Here is a 20,561-nt window from a genome sequence, read left to right as displayed (position 1 = left end):
ATGAACACAATTCAAGACAGAAGCGACAACGATAAAAGCTTTATCGTTGAAGCCTCTAACCAAAGAGCTGCAGCTGTAAAACCAAGTTGGCACCATTTAGTACGAGAGAAGGGTGCCAACATCTCCCTTTGTGTTCTTCCTACAAATCCTCTTGGAAGAAGGCTGAAGCATTGCCATTTTCTAAATCCTTTTGAGAAAAAGAAACCAGCGAAGGAGATTGAGGGGTGGTGTGGGGGCAAAAAGAGGAAAGATGAAAAAAACTCAGAAAAAAAAAACAAAAAATAAAAGAAAACTAAAAAGAAAATAAATATTTTAATTATTGACATGTATGATCACTAAGAAAAGCATGGTGAGATTTTAAATAAAATTGGAATTAAATTAAAAAATATTAAATATTTACCTTCCAAAAAGTAAATTACTAATTAAATCTGTTTTTTATTGTTTAAATGTTGAAGTACTCTTACAAATTTTGTATTATTATTATTTTAGTTATTTGTGTTGATAATCAATGTAGTAGATTTGTGAGATATTTTATTTGTGGTATAAGTAAATATTGTTTTTTTATTTATAAGAACGTAGCAGTATTGATGATGAAAAGTTGAAGTTTTTTATGTTTGTTTAAAGGATTGATTTGAAGGCGAGGATGAAACGAAGTGACAGCCTTATCACCATCGATGCGAGTTATCTATCCAATTATTGATTCAATGCTTCAAATCCTCTTTCAACTTTCTATGATATGATACACCATACTGTATAAATTCATTTTTACAATTATTTTGAAAATGGTCGTCTATTGTTATCACACTTCTAACTATATTATTATTTCATTACTTTGTCATATAATTTTTGACGGTTTCTTCGTGTCTATTGGGAATCTTATGATTCTTTGTAGCCTTTTATTGAGCCATCTTCATAGGATTCTCGGAACTATTTTCTTCAAATATATTCATTTTTCTTCCCTATTTATCAATGCTCAAATATTGATGCGATTAATGTTGACATATATACAACCACCCAATCATAAAAAACAATCCACACAAAAGTTAGAAGATTTGAGAAGAAATACAAACACTTTACCAAAATGTTCATCATTTGACTATGCTGTGTAGATGAGAACCGATTATAGATGATATAAGAATTGATTTTAATACCGTGATTCTAGAACTGCTATTATATTATATTGTTTTGGAATGAACGGAGAAGAATATTTTTTCTCCCTCCGAATCGATTCTCCTCCCTATGCATATATGGGTACTTTTAACTCATACGTATATTTAGGTCATAGTTTTAGGCTTTAATAATAATAATAATTTCCATCTCTAACTTTTTAAATTAGAATTTCATTTTTTATCTTAACATAATTTTCACTACTTCCGTTTAAATTTATATCATATTTATTTTTAGGAATCAAATGATAATCATCTAATTTTATCTAATAAAATATTATTTTTTAATCTCTTATATTCATCACATAATATACAAACTTTTATCAACTTTCATCTCAAACCAGACCATCTTTCCCTTAATCCAAACAATCTCATCTTCCCCTCCAAATTCATCCCCCAATCCAAACACAGCATTACATTTTTTTGCCAAATCAATCCATATTTAGTATAGACCAACACTACTATATTTAGTATTCCAGAAAACTTGCGTACACTAAACATATACGCCCCCCAAATACATATCATACATAACATGCCATTTACCGGTTCAACAACAAGAACAGTGTTTTTAGAAAAAAATATAACCGATCTGATTCTTAAATTCTGGTCTGCATTTTAGAAGCCTGTCAACCCAACACCAAAACCACAGAAGGCAACGAATGCTACCAAAAATAAAAAGTAAAAAGGCGATAATGCACAAGACATACATTTTATCTTACAGTACAAATTATTGTATTGATCAACTCATACAAACCTTCAACAACAAAAACCCCAGTAAAATCCATGAGCTTGCACAGTTAGAAACTACTGAGAATTACTATTTTTTAAGATAAATCAGACCCATTGCCATTGACACCATACCAGCCTAAAACCAACCCAGAAAAAATCAAAGACTGACATTTGATAAAAGAAACTGGCCCTGGCAACTTCCTTGACCAAATAAGTGGAGCTCTTTCTTTGTGATGTTACAAAGATTAACTCACTAAGATAACTTAGCTTTTAAAGAACCCACCGGGATCTTACTCAAGACCTTAGCATCAAACACAGCATACTGCTTTTTAATCTCAATAACTGCCTTCTCTGCAAGTGGATCTATCTTATCCTCGTACTTCTCGTATATCACAGGAGCCGTGTGCAACAAGATAAAAGCTGCCCATGTAATCAAGAATATGTAAATGAACGAAGTTCCATACAATCTTTTGTCATAAAATTATCTTGTTAAAAGGAATACTACTTACTTATGTAGAAGAGGGTCAAGAAGTTGCACCAGTTCCCCACAATTGATAGAATCCAAACGCCAGCAATAACCTGACTCCACAAAGAAGCAGTAAATTAGGTACCCATTTATCTATCAATTAAAGGAAAGCAGCTTGCAAGAAAGTAAGAAGCGGTACCACTTTAGAAAGTTATAAATAACTGACCCAAAACTTGAGACATTATTTATATCAAACTTTTTTTTAATGTGTACATAATGATGACAATTGGTTATGAAGTCACACACCATTAGGAATTTCTTCAAATCTCTTCCAGAACCAATACTATGCAAAACAGCAAATCCCCTGTTGATTTCAATCCTCAACGCGGATGCCACTTGCAGGAATGGCTCCTCGGGAAGATGAACTTCTGGAATGCGAGGTGCTGATCTGCAATACATAATTTGACATTCCACACAACAGCTTAAATAAGGTAAACCCCAAACATAAGACAACATACTAAGAAATTCCAGAGGCTCACTTGTGAATAAAAGTATGGGCATTGGACCACAAGAACAGAACTGCGAGCAACAGTATCAAAATGTGACACACCAGAGTAAGAAAGTGATACTCAAGCAACTCAAACAGGACCCAAACAGCAGTGGCTCCGCCAAGCACGCCAGCAGATATCTTCTTGTTCCTCCACAATAACAAGTCAGCAGCTGCAAAAGGTAATCGAAAAAGAGTCGTGAGATAATAACATCATAGACTGATACAGCTTTGGTTCTCTCCTATATATAGCCACACACAAGAACATATAATGCTCCATTCAATGACTAGTCATCACCAAACAAACAACTCCAGTAAATATGACAAACGCAGCCCTAGTGAATTTCATAACACAAGCTGTATATCATCATCCAAACCATGACTGCTGCTAAATTCAACTTGCGTAAAATTAAAAACCACCTGAAAACAGAATATATAATAAACCAGAAACAGGGAAAGGTCGCCAACATTAAAAGAAAAAAAAACAATTTTGAGAAAACCCAGTTAACTTAAGAAAGTAACCAAGAGAAGCACAATATATTATTCCACATTTAGGTAACCCCGGTCAACGATAAGCTACACGAAGCAAGGTAAGGCCAAGTCACAACATTCCCAAATTGTAGCTTTTCTCAAAACGCAATAAAACGACGACCACAATAAGTGAGAGAAGGAAAAAAATATAATTTTACGTTTTCCGGCGCCCAACACGGAATGAACGGGCCTCTGCCTACCGAAGAGGCGGAAAATCTTATCCTTAACGGACGAAGTGACGGTTTTTTCGGAATCCGAATCGGAAGAGGACGAGGAATCGTGACCGTGAAGCTTCTCGCTTATCTTATCCAGCAACGATTGGTCGGCTTCGGCGCCAGTGGTGACGGTGCTTTCCGGTTCCTCAGCCATAAAGCCGAAATTTTTTCAAAAGAACTCTAACCCTAATGCGTCGATATCGTAGCACGGAATGGAAGAAAGTCCCTTCTCTCTTTGGTTACAGTTGTTGCAGTGAGTGTGAGAGTAGGGTTGGAGAGTGCGAATCTCAGTATGGGTTTTATAAGTGTCGCAAACATCGAGGTTCGTCGGTCCGAACCTCAGGCTCGGTGAGATTTGAATCGAAATAGGAAATGACGGCGTTTGAATTAGGTATGACAGTAACGAGGACCTCAACTCCCAAGTGATTTCTTTTTTCTGAAATATACATTTTCTATTAAAAATAATGGTAAAGTTTAATTTTTTAATTTGATAAATAAACTAGGAAAAAAAAATTATATTTTTAAAAGTTATATTTAAAAAAAAATTCCACGTGTCCTCTCATATATCCACTATCATTTTATATTATTTTCATCTTATTTATTTTTCTGGCTCTCCATTTTTCTGTTGATTTTTTCTATATTTTATTTTAAGTAACATGAAAAGGATGGTGCGAAGTTGAGAGAAACAAGTCATGATTTTGACTAGTGGATATATGAAAAAAAAAATTAGAAAAAAGTCTTCGAAAGTGTACCATAAACTATGTTAAATATATAATTAATTATATCACTTAAATAATAGACGCCTTAAATTTTTTTATTCATAGTCCCTAATAATAAATGAAATTATTTTTTTTACTCATTTCTTCTAACAAACAACTAACATTCCGTTCCTTTCTAACCAACTAACATTATTTTCACTCTTTTTCTTTCTCGTATTATTTATTTTATTTTATTTTTATTTCATTTTCATCTTTATGAAAAACAAAGTATTTCATAGTTTTTGTTTAAATTTTTTTATATTATCACCAGATTCAACCTTTCCGTTAGTTTTTTTTTTCATTAATTTGGTTTGGAAATAAAGAAGATAGAAATAGAGATGAAGTAAATTGGAAAAAAAATATTTTAAAAATTATTTAATTTGATAAAAAAACAGCAACAAAACCAATGATATGCAAACAAGTAGATGTCATTATTTTTAACTATAACAAAAAAAAATATTTACTAAGTAAGAACATTTATTACATATTTTCAAAATATTATGTAATGATGTTGAAAGGAATATATAAATATATATATATATATATATATATATATATATATATTTATATTCAACGTATCAATTAATAAATTGTGTGTAATCAATAACATATCAATTTCAATTTAAACATTGAAGGTAACATCCATGTCAAACTGTCTCCACTCAAAACTTTAAACTTATCAATATTTTCAAAATCAAAACTAGATTATCTTTCAACTTCGCTACAGAATTCAAGGTTTACCTCAAAATTCAGAATAGCTTAAATTAATCAAACTTATTAACTCTTCTTCTTTCTAACAAAATCAGCAAATTTCTAACTCTTGATCTTAAAAATATTGAGTCACAAACAGATAAATATAAGCCCAGTCTAGTTTATATTACTTTAATTGGTTCTCATCTTGTAAGCATGGTGGAAAACTCAGACATGCAATCCAAAAAAGAAAATAGATATTAGAGATTTCAGGGAAATAATTTTTATTTTGTCAAAAACATAATTTATCGGTTTAGTTCATCTTAAGCTCTACTACCTTCTTATGAGATAAAATATGTCGAAAAATATCATTCTATAGAGAAATTAAAGAGAATTTAAGATAATGAATTTTTAGAAAGATAATATTTTTTTACAAATAAAAATGAATAATTAAGATTTTAAATTACATATTAAACATATGTTAAAATTTTATCTATATATCTTTTTTAAATCATTCACATTAAACACAAAAACTAGATGTTACACTCATGAACTTTGTTTCACTAAAGATGTTTCATTCTGTAATCAACGTGTTCAAACTTGAACGGGAGTGTAAGCATGAATTCTATCTAGTATATTATTAGGATATGTTTTATATAATTACTACAACAAGGCTGCAATTAATTTGATTAGATAATCTTGCAGTAATAATTTGCTTTTCTCAAAATAGGACATTAGTTTAGGTGTTCCAAATATGTGAACAAAATTAAGTATAACATTTTTTTTTTCATATTGTATATCGCCAATCAAATCTAATAAAGAATCACAATTGTATAATTACAATATTTAAAAACACATTGATAATATTACTGTCTAAAGGATCGTAATTGTAATAATACTTAAATAATAAAAGTATAATCAAATCTAAACAAAAATTTAGTATGATAAAGATATAAGTGTTGATTTATTCAATTATAGAAGTTAGTGTTAAAAAAAAGTAATTGCTAGTTTATAAAGTAAATATTAATACACAGTTGTTAAAAGTAATGTTTGAAAAAAAAATATAAAACAGTAACGAATAAACATTCTAAATCGTAGTTAAAACTGAGATGTTAAAAGATTTTCAATTGGTGTGGTCTAACATCATCCATCAAACAATTTAGGCATGGACTTGCCGATGGGAGTATGAACAAAGTTGTTGAAAACCATCATTCCCACAAACCGATTTCGATCATTCAATAATATTATATATGCCTTTCTCCAAAATCTGATATGAAAGAAATTATGCAGTAACTAGTGAAATGGTTTATTTTTTTCAAAGAGGGACAATGAATAGTGATACTATAACTGTTTTGTTGATTTATTATTCAAGTCATGATGTTCAGATGCTTCCAATGCCTAAAAGAATGCTCAGTGTGTCAGAAAGAAAGGAACTTTTGCTTGTTTCGTACAAAAGGCAATGATGGTGGAACCAGTTCTGCACTGAACTTTCTAAGGTACGAAATTGCTCAATTATCCTCACTTCGTTTCAATTTGCATTTGGACCCTCAGATATGATGGATGAATTCACTACCAGTGTAGTAGTGTACAACCAAAATGGATAAAGATAGAAGAAAAGTTTGGAGTGTGTTTCAGAAGCTACGAAACAATAACGTTATATCAGAATGAAATGTTTGAGATTAGATTCCACGTCCAACGCATGCTGATAAATGGTGTTTGGCTCTTACCTAGTGGATTATCCAAAACGTTCTTGTGACTTCTCAGCAAATGCTTAATTTCAATCACTGATAATAGTGATGTCAACTCACAGAAATATCTTGTATCAGGGTTTTCACAAAAGAAATTTATCTATGTATTTAACTAGTTTACGTGGAACTGTGATAGAAAAATACTAACAAGTGCAGCTGATTATAGAAAGCACTAGACAAATAACAAATCGGTAAAGAGAGTTTTTTTTCTTAAATAACAACTTCAATCTTTTTCTCCATATTTAAAAAGCTTAAATGTTTCCCAAGTTTGGATTAGAAAGCAGTGTACAGAAACCATTTTCCTAACATATGAAAGCTTGCTTTTGTCAGTAAAGATAAAGTCATAAATGAACTGCGAGGTACCAAACCAGAAGAGTGATCTTATAAATATTGATGAATTAAAAATTGAAAGTAGCAGTGTAGTTTCTAAAAATGGTTCTCGTAACATATCAAATTTTAAATTGAACAGTAGTTGAAACTTGGTGAGTTTCTGTGAATTGAAGGGAATGTAAAATGTAAGGGTTTGGTTGAGGAGTTTGTGGATGATAAAGTAGGGAAGAATTAATGTTGGAGAAAGCTAGGGGTTACTGTGTTCCGTGCATGTAAGCGTGTCAGGGATTGTTTGACATTCTACACACACTGAAAGGGATATTTCATCTAATTCCTGTCAGGCAGTAGAATACAACAAGAATATTGAGAGAAAGAATGAAGAGATATCATATATAAGCTGTCTACACATAACGACAAATAAATGGGTCATGACTGGAGAGAAAAATGAAACCTAAAAAGCATCAATATCTTCCTCTTCTGAATCAAATCCAGGCAAAGGCAGAGGCAAAATAATCACTAAAACTAATACAAATGGGTAATACAGAGCAGCAAAATTAGCATTCCATTGCGGCTCAAAGCACCAATCACAATGGAAAGTGCTCCACCAAAACAACTGGTCGAAAGAGTAAAACTAAGAGAAAAATATTTTTTTTATGTATATAAAGTGGTATAACTGAAAAAAAATCTTAATAATAGATAGATAGATCCCCGATTATATATTAGAACTATGAACAGAAGCTTATTTGAAAAAAAAAATTACTGCACAGATGATTTTACTGATCGCGCATCATGTTTTTTAATGGTACAAGGAAGATTCTGATACACATTACACGTGTTTCACACTCCGTCAGATCACAAGAGACTCGCGACAAATACTCACGTTACCAGAAAAATACTCCTCCAAAAAGCTTTTGATTTTCACATCTCAAACACTCCAATGAGATGAAAATTAACTTCAATTCCTTCGATACATGTTTTAGCCCACATTTATATCAAAGGTAATGCAATGTCAAATCAATCAAAATATACTTATGGCCGTTTGTTTTATCATTAAAAAAATCGAAATCAGTTTCATCCGTTGAGACTTACAATCCGGAACTGAAATTAACTCCATTTAACTCTATTAAATTCATTTTTCGAATGCACAATCAGTTTCGTTAGAGTCCAAAACAACCAAACAACGTAATGACACGAATCACGATCACGATCACGAGCCGCAACGAACACCATGGTCGAACAAAGCGAAAAAACCCCAAATTTATAAAGAAAAAAAATACTTGAATTAATGTTATCTATGTAAAAGAGAAGAAACGGAACACCCCAACTAGCCCTAAGAATTTTCCCCATTCCCCTCACATCAGACCTAAATAAAAAGAAAAAAAAAAATAAGAACCCTCCGTTCATTTCCCCCGCCCCACCACTAAAAATAAAATAAAATAAAAATCAAAACTTCAAAAATCTCCTCCCAACAACCAAAAAAAAGGCAAAGCCTACATCACAAATTAACCCAAAAAGTTCAAAAAAAAAAAGAAAAAAAAAGTCACCTACTTCGCCTTCTATCGGCGGCGTACTGAGAGAGCGGCACCACCTCCTGCAGCGGCGTGGAGAGCGGCGTCGGGAGCGGCGAGTTGCGGCAAACGGGGCAGGTGCCTCTGAGTCTGAGCCAGGAATCGAGGCAACAGAGGTGGAAGAAATGGCGGCACTCGGGCATCATCCTGAGCATCTCCGAATCCTTGTACTCGCACAAACATATGGAGCACGTGTTGTTATTCCCGTTACTATTCCGCGCGTTGTCCCTGTCGAACTGGAACCTGGGGTAGGAATTAATGACGCTCTGGTCGAGCCCCAGCGCAACGCTGGCCTCCTCGTCGTCGTCGTCGTCCTCCGCCACGAAGATGACACGCGGCAGAACAACGCCGTCGGAGGGGTTGGTGGCGGCGGTTGTGATGGCGGTTGTTTGGGTGCGGTGTCGGGTGGCGCGGCAGCAGAGATAGGAGGAGAGGAGAAGGGTAGAGAGGAGGAAGAGGAAGGCGAGGGCTATGGCGATGGAGTAGCCAAGGCCAAGGTGGGTGATGTGAGGAGAGGGAATTGAAGGGGACATGGAGAAAGGGAAGGAATAAGAAGAAGAGAAAGAGGAAGAAGACGAAGAAGAAAAAGAGAAAAGAGATTCTCCATTTGAGAAGGGTAAAGGGTGGGTGAGGGCTTCAGCTGCTGCATTTAATACTTTGTTTTATTTTTTTATTTTCTTCTCAGACTCATTTCTCAGCAGAGGAGTTAGTCTGCATTAAATTCTGCCAGTGGAAGGGAGTTACTCATCACTCACATTATCTATCATACATCTTTTGACTTTCATTTTTCCTCATTTTCTTTTTCTTTTTTTTATTACCACTTTATTACTCATTATTACATTATAAATCAATCCGATATTGCATTTGTCTTACACTATAAATTTGTTTTATAGTATTAATGGATACACTATTTTCCCTAAAATTATTATCACTCATATTTCCCTCTAAGGTAATTCTTCAATTCTTCCTATTAGAGTTTTGGGAGGATATATTTGCAATGGAAAGTCCATGCACATTCCATGTTTAACTCATGATTATGTTTTTTTTTATGAACCAACACTAAATAGATCTCGAGTTTATAGGATGAAGTTGTCAATTCAACCAATGGGGCAATTTTCGGATGTCAGATTTACCAAAAATAGTAATAATTATTTTAAGACTACAAAATTTATCATATCGTAAGGACACCAAAACAAAATCCTAGTTACGCGTGTATTATTTATTCCAAACGCAATTACTAGGCCTTTTAAAGTTTTTTTATATATATTAAAATACTATAATAATTTCGACATTATATATATATATATATGATTAACATAATCACCTTTTGTAATAAAATTATAAGTCACATATTTCTTAGTAGTTAAAATCATCAATTAATCCTTATAAAAACGGAAAATAATAAGGCTTACAATAATGAGATATTTTTATCAATTTGTTTTTGGTCTTTTATGATAAGAACATGTAGGAAGTGTTTGTTAAAAATAAGTGAGTTATTAATTCTATTGATGTTGAAATCATATGACAGAGGTGACGAAAGAATATCCAAGAGCGAACTGAAGAAAAGAAACTTTTTATAATTATGATATGGTTGAAAAGTGTAAACACAGTTTGATATTTATCCGAAATTATCATGTCTAGAAAGTGTTGAACACGCTGGGAAATTATTGTGCCTAAGTCAGGAGCTTGCGTTTCTCCACTTTGGTATTGGAGGTTGGTTCTTGGAATTAGAGGGAAAGAGGGGAATAAACTAGTTTCCATTAGAAGACAGTAGTGTTTTGTTTTGGAGTATGTTTTACTCTTTTGTCTTCTTTCCAAATTGGTAATCTTTTTATTTTAGTTTAATATTGGGATAATGGTGTGTGGGGTGTGAGGTTGTAACGTGATGTTGCCATAAGAAAAAGGTTTGGGATTGGGGGAAACCTTTGTTCGTGCGTGCTACAACTTAGAAAAAGGTTCATGTTGTGTTTTGGTGTCGTGGGGTGCACAGAAAGCGAGTCTTGGAACAATTTCATTCACCCATCTCTATTGTTTTCAACAATCAAATCACCTAATCAATATTAGCCTCGCAAGATTAAACAACATTAATGCCGCTTCAATATATTTGTTTCCTTAAATATGCATAAAAAACATTGTATAAATGTTTAATGATAATGTCAGAGATTTTACATCCACTGAGTATAAAAACATATTTATCATATATAATTGAATGTAAAACTTCTCTAATTAATTTTATAAAATTAAATTTCAATTTATTATTTATTTCATTTACTGTGTCACTACCACTGTCAAACTAATTAAAAATATTCATATAAATATTTATGCTGAAAGAGAAATTCAAAATTAAAAAATTTGACCTTGACTCTGGTTCAAAATTAAAAATTTTGACCTTGACTCTTTGGTGTGATATTCCCTTGGTACGTTTGAAATCAGAAAGAAATAAATAAAGTGTGTCGTTATTTATTCTTGTTTGTGTAATTCGAAGAATTCATTAGCATAGTTAAAACAGCGCAGGCGTTTCTTCCTACTAAAACAATAGTATAAAATTGAATGGACCCAACCTGCTTTTAATAACGCATAACTATATATTCACATACACAAATACTGGAGAAATCGCATTGGGAGTTTCACCCTCTGAGCTGTACCAATTAATTTATTTTAAATTTAGTGTGTGTATATTTTGAGAAAAATAAGTTATACCATCAGTTATATTTTAAAATCCTATATATTTTCAAACCATTAATATATATATTATTCACTCAAATATAACAAGTTATAAGTGGGCATGAATAAATGAATTTTGACTAATAGGTAAAAAACAGACAGAAACATAATATTATTCTTTTCATTGATTAAGATTAACTTGTGAATAAGATAATATAAAGAAACCCACTCATTTATTTTTCTCCACTTTTCTATAATTATAAGAAAATTTGTCAATAATTTTAAAGTAATAAAAATTTTCTATTATGTTGATAGTAATAAAAATTTATTAGTACTTTGATTTTTTTCAATGACGACCAAATATTTATTAGTAAAATAGTTGTGGATACATTTTACTAATAAATCGTGAAATTTGTCAATAAATTTTACTATTGTGTTTTCTTTTTCTTCTCCATATTATTTTATTCTCTTTTTTCAAGCGCTCAATAGTATTTTAAGTGATTCAGTTTTTTTTATACATATATATATATATATATATATATATATATATATATAAAATTCACATTCACATTTTTAGTTTAGGGTTACCAAATGAATAGTTATTTATTATTTGAAGACATTTAAATTCTTTTTATGATTTTCAGTATTGAGTTTATTATTTCTTTTATAAAGTTTTGAGAATTAAAATAAAGGTATAATTATATAAACAATAATATTTCATACATTATGATCATATAGTTTATCATTATCTAAGAATATAGTCTACCATTGTTTCATAATTGAGAGCACTTATAGTAATATATAGTCTCAATACTTAATCATCATAAAACTATATTCATTCATTATATCGTTATGATCATAATATATATACAATATCATTTAGCCATTATATAATTTTAAAATAAGTATTTAAAACAACCAAAGATTTTGAAAACAATGAGACATCACATATGAAACATCATTCTTTTATTTGAAAAAGAATCAATATTTACTACTCTTTCTCATTCAAGTTTGGAAACTGTTTTGTCACAATTGTAATTTGTTGCGTGTTGGTTGACTTAAAAACCAATAACAAGTATATCAATCACAACGTAACAAGTAACAAATAATAAGTATAATAGTGTTTTCTTTCAATGGACTTATGCATGATAAGTATTCCTTTCATAATCCAATTAGACATTAAAGTTCACAAAACACAACAAACTCTTTTTAATATTTTCATCAAACAATTAGTATGAAAAAATAAATTAACATAAAGTATTTACAATTTGCAAAGACTAAATTTCATTCATTTCATTCTTATACATTAATAATCATATCAATTCTATCAATTAAGTGTGAAATTTCAGTTCTAGGTTCAAATCATATTTTCTAATACATCAAGAACCCCAAATGAAATCATGGATGATCAAATCATAACAAACATTAAGCATGAAAATTGAATATTAACATTAATTGAAAAAACATATATTATTAACAACACTCAATACCCCAGAATTCCATGTTTTACAATTAATCTCAACAAATAGGAATAACCCTTAATGGTGGAGACACTAGTGCAGAAAGGACTTTAAACGGCTGTTATTTTGGGCTTTTAACGTCTCATCTCTGTTCGACGTCTATATGGGTGACGTTAATGAGACGTCAGACACTATAGGTCAGATGTCTATATAGACGCCGGACCTATATAGGTCAGACGTCTATATAGACGTCCGATCCATACAGGTCAGACGTCTCTAAGGTTGCTCCTGACTCATGGTGATTCGAGTTTACAACTTTATAATTTAGTTGAAGAGAATTTATTGTACATTTTTTTATTGGATGGTTTTAAAAACGTAGTGGAGGGAATTAGAGGAGTGCAAAATGCAAGAAATCGCCGCCGAAGAACGTTGCCCAAGGACACGAGAATAACTGCACCAAAACCCAACGAAAATGCATTTTAATCGGTTCAAATGAAAGATAATGCATCAAAGAGTGATGTAATCGGAGTAAAATTAATTTAAAACGGTGCAAAAGTGAGAAAACGAACCTGAAAAGCGTAACCCGTAGAGAGAAAACGCGACGAAGATGATGAACAATGAGTGCGCGTAACGATTGTCTCGCGTTCGCGGTGTTTTAATGCCGACATTTAGAAGTCGGTTCCCCCATAACAGACGTCTAAAGGGCTTTAGAAGTCGGTTACCCCATAACAGACGTCTAAATAGAGTCAAAAATTGATTTTTTAAATTCTTGGGCTGCATATTTAGACGTCAGTTCCCCAAATAACAGACGTCTAAATGACTTTAGAAATCGGAGTGGCGGGATCAGACATCTAAATGGAGTAAAAAAATGACTTTTTAAATTTCTAGGTTGTGTATTTAGACGTCGGTTCCCCCAATAACAGACGTCTAAATGACTTTAGAAGTCGGAGTGGCGGGATCAGACGTCTAAATGGAGTCAAAAAGTGACTTTTTAAATTTCTGGGTTGTGTATTTAGACGTCGGTTCCCCAAATAACAGACGTCTAAATGACTTTAGAAGTTGGAGTGGCGGGATCAGACTTCTAAATGGAGTCAAAAAGTGACTTTTTAAATTTTTGGGTTGTGTATTTAGACGTCGGTTCTCCCAATAATAGACGTCTAAATGACTTTAGAAGTCGGAGTGGTGGGATCAGATGTCTAAATGGAGTCAAAAAGTGACTTTTTAAATTTCTGGGTTGTGTACTTAGACGTCGGTTCCCCCAATAATAGACGTCTAAATGACTTTAGAAGTCGGTTCCCCCCATAAGAGACGTCTAAATAGAATAAAAATTTATTTTTTTTAACTTTTTCGTTTAGTTTTGGCGTCTATTCGGGGGAGCCGACGTATATGAGTATTTAGACGTCGGGCCCCGCCATAGCCGACGTCTAAATAGTTGTTTTATTTACGAAAAATGCCACTGGTCATTTTTTACGTAGGATATTCGAGGGTCAGACGTCTAAAGGATGACGTTAAAGGTCTTTTCTGCACTAGTGAGAATTTAGAGTTCTACAAAATTAGAGAGATAAAGAAGAACTTGTAAACCAAAGAAAGATACATGCAATTTTCCAAGGTTCTTTGTAACTTCTCCATGCTCCAATTATGTTTTCCCTTCACATTAACACCTTCAATTTGCAAACCATCTTCCTCTCAATCCAAAAAGGTCAAAATCACCATTGATGAAGATTAAAACCCAAGGAGGATAAGGGAGAACTTTCTAGCACCCCAAACAACCTCAAAGGACCTCTCCAAGTCGCTCTAGGTGAAGAATGAAGTGTCACTACAAGAAAAATCACAGTTACATACGGTCAAAATCCGTATATAACCTCCAAAATCCGTATATAAAATGATATTACATACGGATTATATACGGACAAAAATCCGTATATAAAAGAACGTAGGTAAGGTATATACGGATATATCCGTATATAATTTACATACGGAAAAATCCGTATATAATTTACATACGGAAAAATCCGTATATAATTTACATACGGAAAATCCGTATATAAAATCCGTATATAATTATATACGGAAAATCCGTATATAAAATCCGTATATAATTATATACGGAAAATCTGTATATAATTATATACGGAAAAATCCGTATATAATTTATGATTTTATAAAAAAAAAAATAGGTGATTCTGCATCTGCATTTAATAGTTATGAGTTTCAATAGCTGATAAAAGTCAACATAACTAACAAATTGCCAAAAATCATCTAATATAGATAAACATTTATAACTATTTAATAAAAGATATAATTCACTGAAAACTTTCAACATTTATCAAAAATAAGACATAAGTTTCGAGCTAAATGGTTTCTATATCCAAGAAAAGACAATGCAAAAGTAAAAAAGTTGTACAAGAAAATATATAAGGATCCTATACTTGAATGAATAAATAAAAAATCTGTCCAAAATGGTAAAATATCAAAGTCTAAAGGCAGAGATAGATGTTTACAACAACTACAATATCTTCTCTAGATAGAAAAAGATGTCGCCTTGCGCTATTCTTTTCCAAACATGATGTCTAGTCCATTGCTCAATTTCGCATAATGTGAAATGTTATAGGGTAAAAAGCTATCACCGTGTCAATAGTTGTCAAAGCAAACTGCTCCAATACCATCACTTTGCCCCGACCTACAATAATAAGGAAAAAAAGAAATACAATTAATACTTTTAAAAAATTAATTAAAAGATTCTACACTTAACTCATTAAATTAATAGAAATTTATTATGTCACTTTTTGTGAGGAAGACTTTTTTCTTATTTTCTTTTCTTAAGAGTTTTTATCTAAAATATTATGAAAAAGAAGTCAACTAATTAATAACAATTGAATCCAAATTTGCAACAAGATTATACTAAAATCACAAGGTATGGTGCATAATATTAGTTCAAACCTCTTGGTACGTTCACACGTTCATACATCCAAATATAATTAATTTTGCAGCAATCCAGTTAATACTTTTAATATAATATACTAATAATCCCAAAGGAAAAAGTTTATTACAAACCATCTAATATATATATATATTATAATATTTTACACCCAAAATTTGAAATGAAAACTTATCTTAGCTTGCTATATAATATATAACGTAATAAATGTAATATATATAACAATATATCAATCAAGACTAACATCCCATACAATAAATATATATGCCCTGCATCCACACTATACAAATATATATTAAACAAAATTTTAACCAACTAATACAATAAAATATTTATGTAGCATTTGAATCAACACTCCCAGCCTTCATTCTCGTCTCTTCACATCAAAAAAAAAACAATGAAGTGTAGTATAAGATTTGATAATACAAAATACAGAGTAGGAATATTAGTTTCAGTATAACTCATTATGCAGTAACATCAGTACTCATAAACTATAGGTTTAATTGCTTCCTTTGTCCCCAGTTTGGTTGAATTGTGTCAAATTCATCCTCATTTTTAAAAAAGTTTCATTGTCGTCCTGACGTGATATAAAAGTGTCAATTGAATCCAAACATAGAAAAAATTTGTGTCAAAGTAGTCATTTTTCCTATATCTCTGTGTCTTCCTTTCATATGTCACTTCTCTGGAGCTATGAAAAGCCTTAAATTGGATAAGGTAAAATGAATATCTGTACTTGATTGTATGAAAGGAAGACACAGAGATATAGGAAAAATGACTACTTTGACACAAATTTTTTCTATGTTTGGATTCAATTGACACTTTTACACCACGTGAGGACGACAATGAAACTTTTACACCACGTGAGGACGACAATGAAACTTTTTTAAAAATGAGGATGAATTTGACACAATTCAACTAAACTGAGGACAAAGGAAGCAATTAAACCTAAACTATAAATGAGGACAAAAAATTGAAAAAAAAAGAAATTCCAATGATTTTCTCAAATTAGCAACAAAAGTTTCTTGAAGTACAACAAAAAGGAGCAAAACAAGAGACAATAACTAACCAGGAAATATCATTGCAATAGGCCATGATCGAAGCAGATTCAGTAACAAGTCTATATCAGAGTCTGCAAATTTACTAGAATGATAATGTGAAGTATCTTTCAGAATTTTAACAATGGCACCCAGTCTGGAAACATTGAGCTCAGTCAAAGACAAGTTCTGCTTTTCCTGCATGAGATTCAAAAAATATAACCAATTTACACAGCACACTTTATTTTTGAATTCATGTATGCTCCGTAAAAGTTGAAGCCCACTTGCTAAAATGTGCAGCTTTATTGTTATTAATTCTTATACATAGTTCATATGCAGAGTTTCTCATAGGTAGTTGGAAATCATGTGTAAGTCCGTATTAAAGGACATCATAAACTTCAGATTTCAAGTCTTTAATCAAAAGGCAGTTTAAGTTATCATCATCAACAAGCACATTGGAGTTCGAAATGATCATGGGTAAAGCAGACATGGAAGATTAAAACATTCCCCAATCCTGAACATGGCAACTTTGAAGTTCCTTTGGCCAAAAGTATATGATTTTAACTGTATCTATAACAAATTAATAACCAAAGAAGAATAAAACATCTACCATATCTACCTGGTCAGATTGTAATGCATTATTGAACTCAATAATCTTTTTAAGAATCCCATCAAACTGAGCAGCATCAAAAACAAGCATCCCTTTCTGACAACAGAATTTAATAACAGGGTATGAGCTAAAAAATTACATAATAAGTCAAAGAGGGAAAAAGTACAAAGTTCCTCACAGAAATTGTGTTAAAAGAACTATTACACTACTTTAAGTACCATCCACTTCCAAATGGAATCAAATTACTCGTCCATTGAGCAACATTCTATAAAGATGATATGCTGGCCTTCTTGTAATAGTAGCAGTAAAAATGAGCTAATAATAGCAAGACCATAAAGGCCAAATAACGATGAAATCAAAACTTTGGAGTTACTTGACACCAATTTTCTAAAGTGAAGCCCCATTTGGAACTAATAAACAAGGGCATCATCAAGAAACATTAATAGTCATTTCTTCCTATTGAGCTCCATTTAGAGCAATATTCTCCATGTACTGATTCAAGGGATCCCTATCTTTAATACAAAAAAACAGTAGGATACATAGACCACAATTACATCAAAATAAAAAATTTACAAATTGCTTATGCCACAACATACCAGATCAGATGCTAATATTATACATAAATTTACACTTAGGTTAGGGCACACAAAATATAACATGCTGGGATCAAGGACTTTGCTACATAGCTGGACTTTAACTGCCCACAGAACATGTAACCCAAGCTAAAAATTAAAAATGCATTTTTTTTATTTTAATAAAAAGGAAAAAAAAAAGTACTACTAAGTAAAAGATAAAACAAATCATTTGCATTTTCCAGACTTAAGAACTCCCAGGTTGAAATGTATTTCCCCAAGACAAAATATGTCAACCACCTCTAATACAAAGGGTATGAAAGCACACCTTAGGAATATGCTTGAAAGTGGGTTTTGCAGAAATATCTGTCATTAAATATTAAAAAAAAAATTGGATGAGTCATACAAGGATGAGATAACTACAAGATGAACATGATGAAACTAATGAATGGCAACACAAAGCTGAATTTTTATTACCAGACAAATGAGAAGGTTGTCCTGGTACGTAAGCATGGGCTGAAACAAAAAGTAAAAAGCAATTAAGTAAAAAAGGAGGACTACAAGGATAATGACCACCATCAATTCTGTTATTTAACAAACACTATTCTTACAGCCAGTATAGGGATCACGAAATGAGGCATCAAAAGTAACATTGTTTTGTCCGATATTTTGAAGAATGAACTGTACAACTTGTTCACGAAAAGAAAGTGGAAGATTCTCCTTGAGTAGCCATTTATCAGCAACATCATATGGATTATCTGGAGACATATTAAAGTTTTATTTATTAGTAAGCAATTTTCATTCACAGGCATAAAATTCTTACCATCTTGCATGGGTCAAATAAGACAAACAATTGCAAGTGACAAGAAGGCTTAAAGCATAAAATGGGCAAGAAAGTGTCCTATAAAGCTTAATGGATAAGTACATCAAAATGATGTTGTAGAAATCACATTAATCTTTCAAGGTCCTAATAATTAAACCACTCATAAAAGAGGATGGTATATTCACATCAGACAAAGGGACAAATATTTTGAAAAGATTAACACATTCTCTTCTTCATAAATATGTCTCTACTATCTTAAGTACTGTGACTCCAGACTTCAGAGCATAAGGGAAAATCAAATGCAAGGAAAACAAAAATATTTGAGTGCTATTTTACTACCACACCTCATTTTTTTCTATATAGGACAGGGCAAAACAACTGCTTTATTTTCATTAGTACATTGACCAAGTATGCACACACGCGCACACATTCTAGAAACTGATGCAATCTACCGTAACAATTTTGATAACTTGGACCAGAGTAGTTCATGTTACACAATCCAGATTTTCTAGTGGAATATGAATAAATCCATCTACTTCTCCAAGTTTTCATAGTTGAATTATACAACACATAAGAAACTAATGAAATAATAATTAATACGTTTCTACTGACCCTATTAAGTCAGTTAAAGTCACTATTCCAAAACATTCATAGAACAACAAGATAACTTCTCCTAATGTGGCACAAGAAAGTGAGTCTGTTCATTATTAAATCAGGATTAAACATGCTGCCTGTAGGTAAAAACATGTACCTGATCGATTGTATGGAAGCTTACGGATAGGCATACCATCACCAATATCCACATCAAACACTGAATAAACACAGGCACAGTTTATAAGAAATGAATCTGCAGAAGGCAAACCTAATTAAGTGTTCAGGGAAGCAAAGAAAACTGACCATAATCATACTGAATACCATCAAACAGTTGGCGATTTGATTCCTCAAGTCCATCAACAACTTCACCGATCTTTAAGTAAACGAGAGTTGTTAATAAAAAATCTTATAATATCATCTATATTTGCCACTGTAACTTGGATTTCAATTAGGCAACAGAAATAGATAGTTTAAGTGAAATACAAAATATAGAACAGAGGGAATTACTTTATCCCACTTCTGTTCTCTCTTGTTCCATCCATATGCCACCCCATTATCCCCCTCTCTCACTATTTTTGTCTGGCCATCAGTTGATCCTGTTAAGAACCAGAAGATGCTTAAAACAGAAACCATGTCAAAGACGAGTGCTCGAAATGCAAGAAAGTTATAACATAGTTAAAAAGAGGAAGGGATGTTCATTCTCTAACCACGTATCATGCAAATGTATAAATTACAGAATGTCATTAGCCAACAGGTATAACAGAACTGTGGAAAACCTATGAGTTATGACTCATTTAATGCTACAATTTCATTCAATCAAGCTCGGCTCTCCTATTTGAAAAGACATTCAAAGCTGAAAATAGCATCTGTTTTACAAAGATGAGCGATCTTCAACCAATGTGATGCCATTACTTGCAAATTATATCTGTCTCCCCAACCCCGATTCCAACACTCCAAAAGAAGAAACAAATGGTGGGGGTAAGGGGTAATGCTCATGCTAAATGGAATTTAAAGAGAAAAACAGTTAAAAGTATACCCGGGATCTTTAGTGCCTCCAAGCCTGGTAACTCTTCTAATTTCAATCCTCCAACCCTCTTCCTAGCAAAATTAAACAGATC

The 20,561-nt window shown here is 32.0% G+C and overlaps 3 protein-coding genes across 3 annotated transcripts; all 3 read right to left on the bottom strand.

The window, feature by feature from the left end:
• Positions 1–1,840: 1,840 nt before the first annotated feature.
• Positions 1,841–4,070, bottom strand: LOC108327703 (reticulon-like protein B5). Its single transcript, XM_017561391.2, has 5 exons — positions 3,598–4,070; positions 2,901–3,081; positions 2,668–2,809; positions 2,405–2,474; positions 1,841–2,315 (listed from the first exon to the last, which is right to left on the bottom strand). The coding sequence occupies exons 1-5, from the start codon at positions 3,806–3,808 to the stop codon at positions 2,149–2,151; spliced, it is 771 nt and encodes a 256-aa protein (XP_017416880.2). The 5' UTR covers positions 3,809–4,070; the 3' UTR covers positions 1,841–2,148.
• Positions 4,071–8,223: 4,153 nt separating this feature from the next.
• LOC108328484 (RING-H2 finger protein ATL67) lies at positions 8,224–9,401 on the bottom strand. Its single transcript, XM_017562356.2, has one exon. It carries the CDS (start codon positions 9,279–9,281, stop codon positions 8,721–8,723), a length of 561 nt encoding a protein of 186 aa, XP_017417845.1. The 5' UTR covers positions 9,282–9,401; the 3' UTR covers positions 8,224–8,720.
• Positions 9,402–15,270: 5,869 nt separating this feature from the next.
• LOC128195233 (ubiquitin homeostasis protein lub1-like) lies at positions 15,271–20,076 on the bottom strand. Its single transcript, XM_052872465.1, has 9 exons — positions 19,951–20,076; positions 19,747–19,816; positions 19,601–19,660; positions 18,638–18,784; positions 18,504–18,542; positions 18,355–18,392; positions 17,464–17,550; positions 16,877–17,042; positions 15,271–15,552 (listed from the first exon to the last, which is right to left on the bottom strand). Exons 1-9 carry the CDS (start codon positions 20,074–20,076, stop codon positions 15,455–15,457), a joined length of 831 nt encoding a protein of 276 aa, XP_052728425.1. The 3' UTR covers positions 15,271–15,454.
• Between the last annotated feature and the right edge of the window lie 485 nt (positions 20,077–20,561).

The sequence above is a fragment of the Vigna angularis genome, chromosome 2 (assembly GCF_016808095.1).
Source record: "Vigna angularis cultivar LongXiaoDou No.4 chromosome 2, ASM1680809v1, whole genome shotgun sequence".
NCBI lineage: Eukaryota > Viridiplantae > Streptophyta > Magnoliopsida > Fabales > Fabaceae > Vigna > Vigna angularis.
Note: the sequence above shows the minus strand (reverse complement) of the source record. Positions and strands in the feature narration are given on the sequence as shown.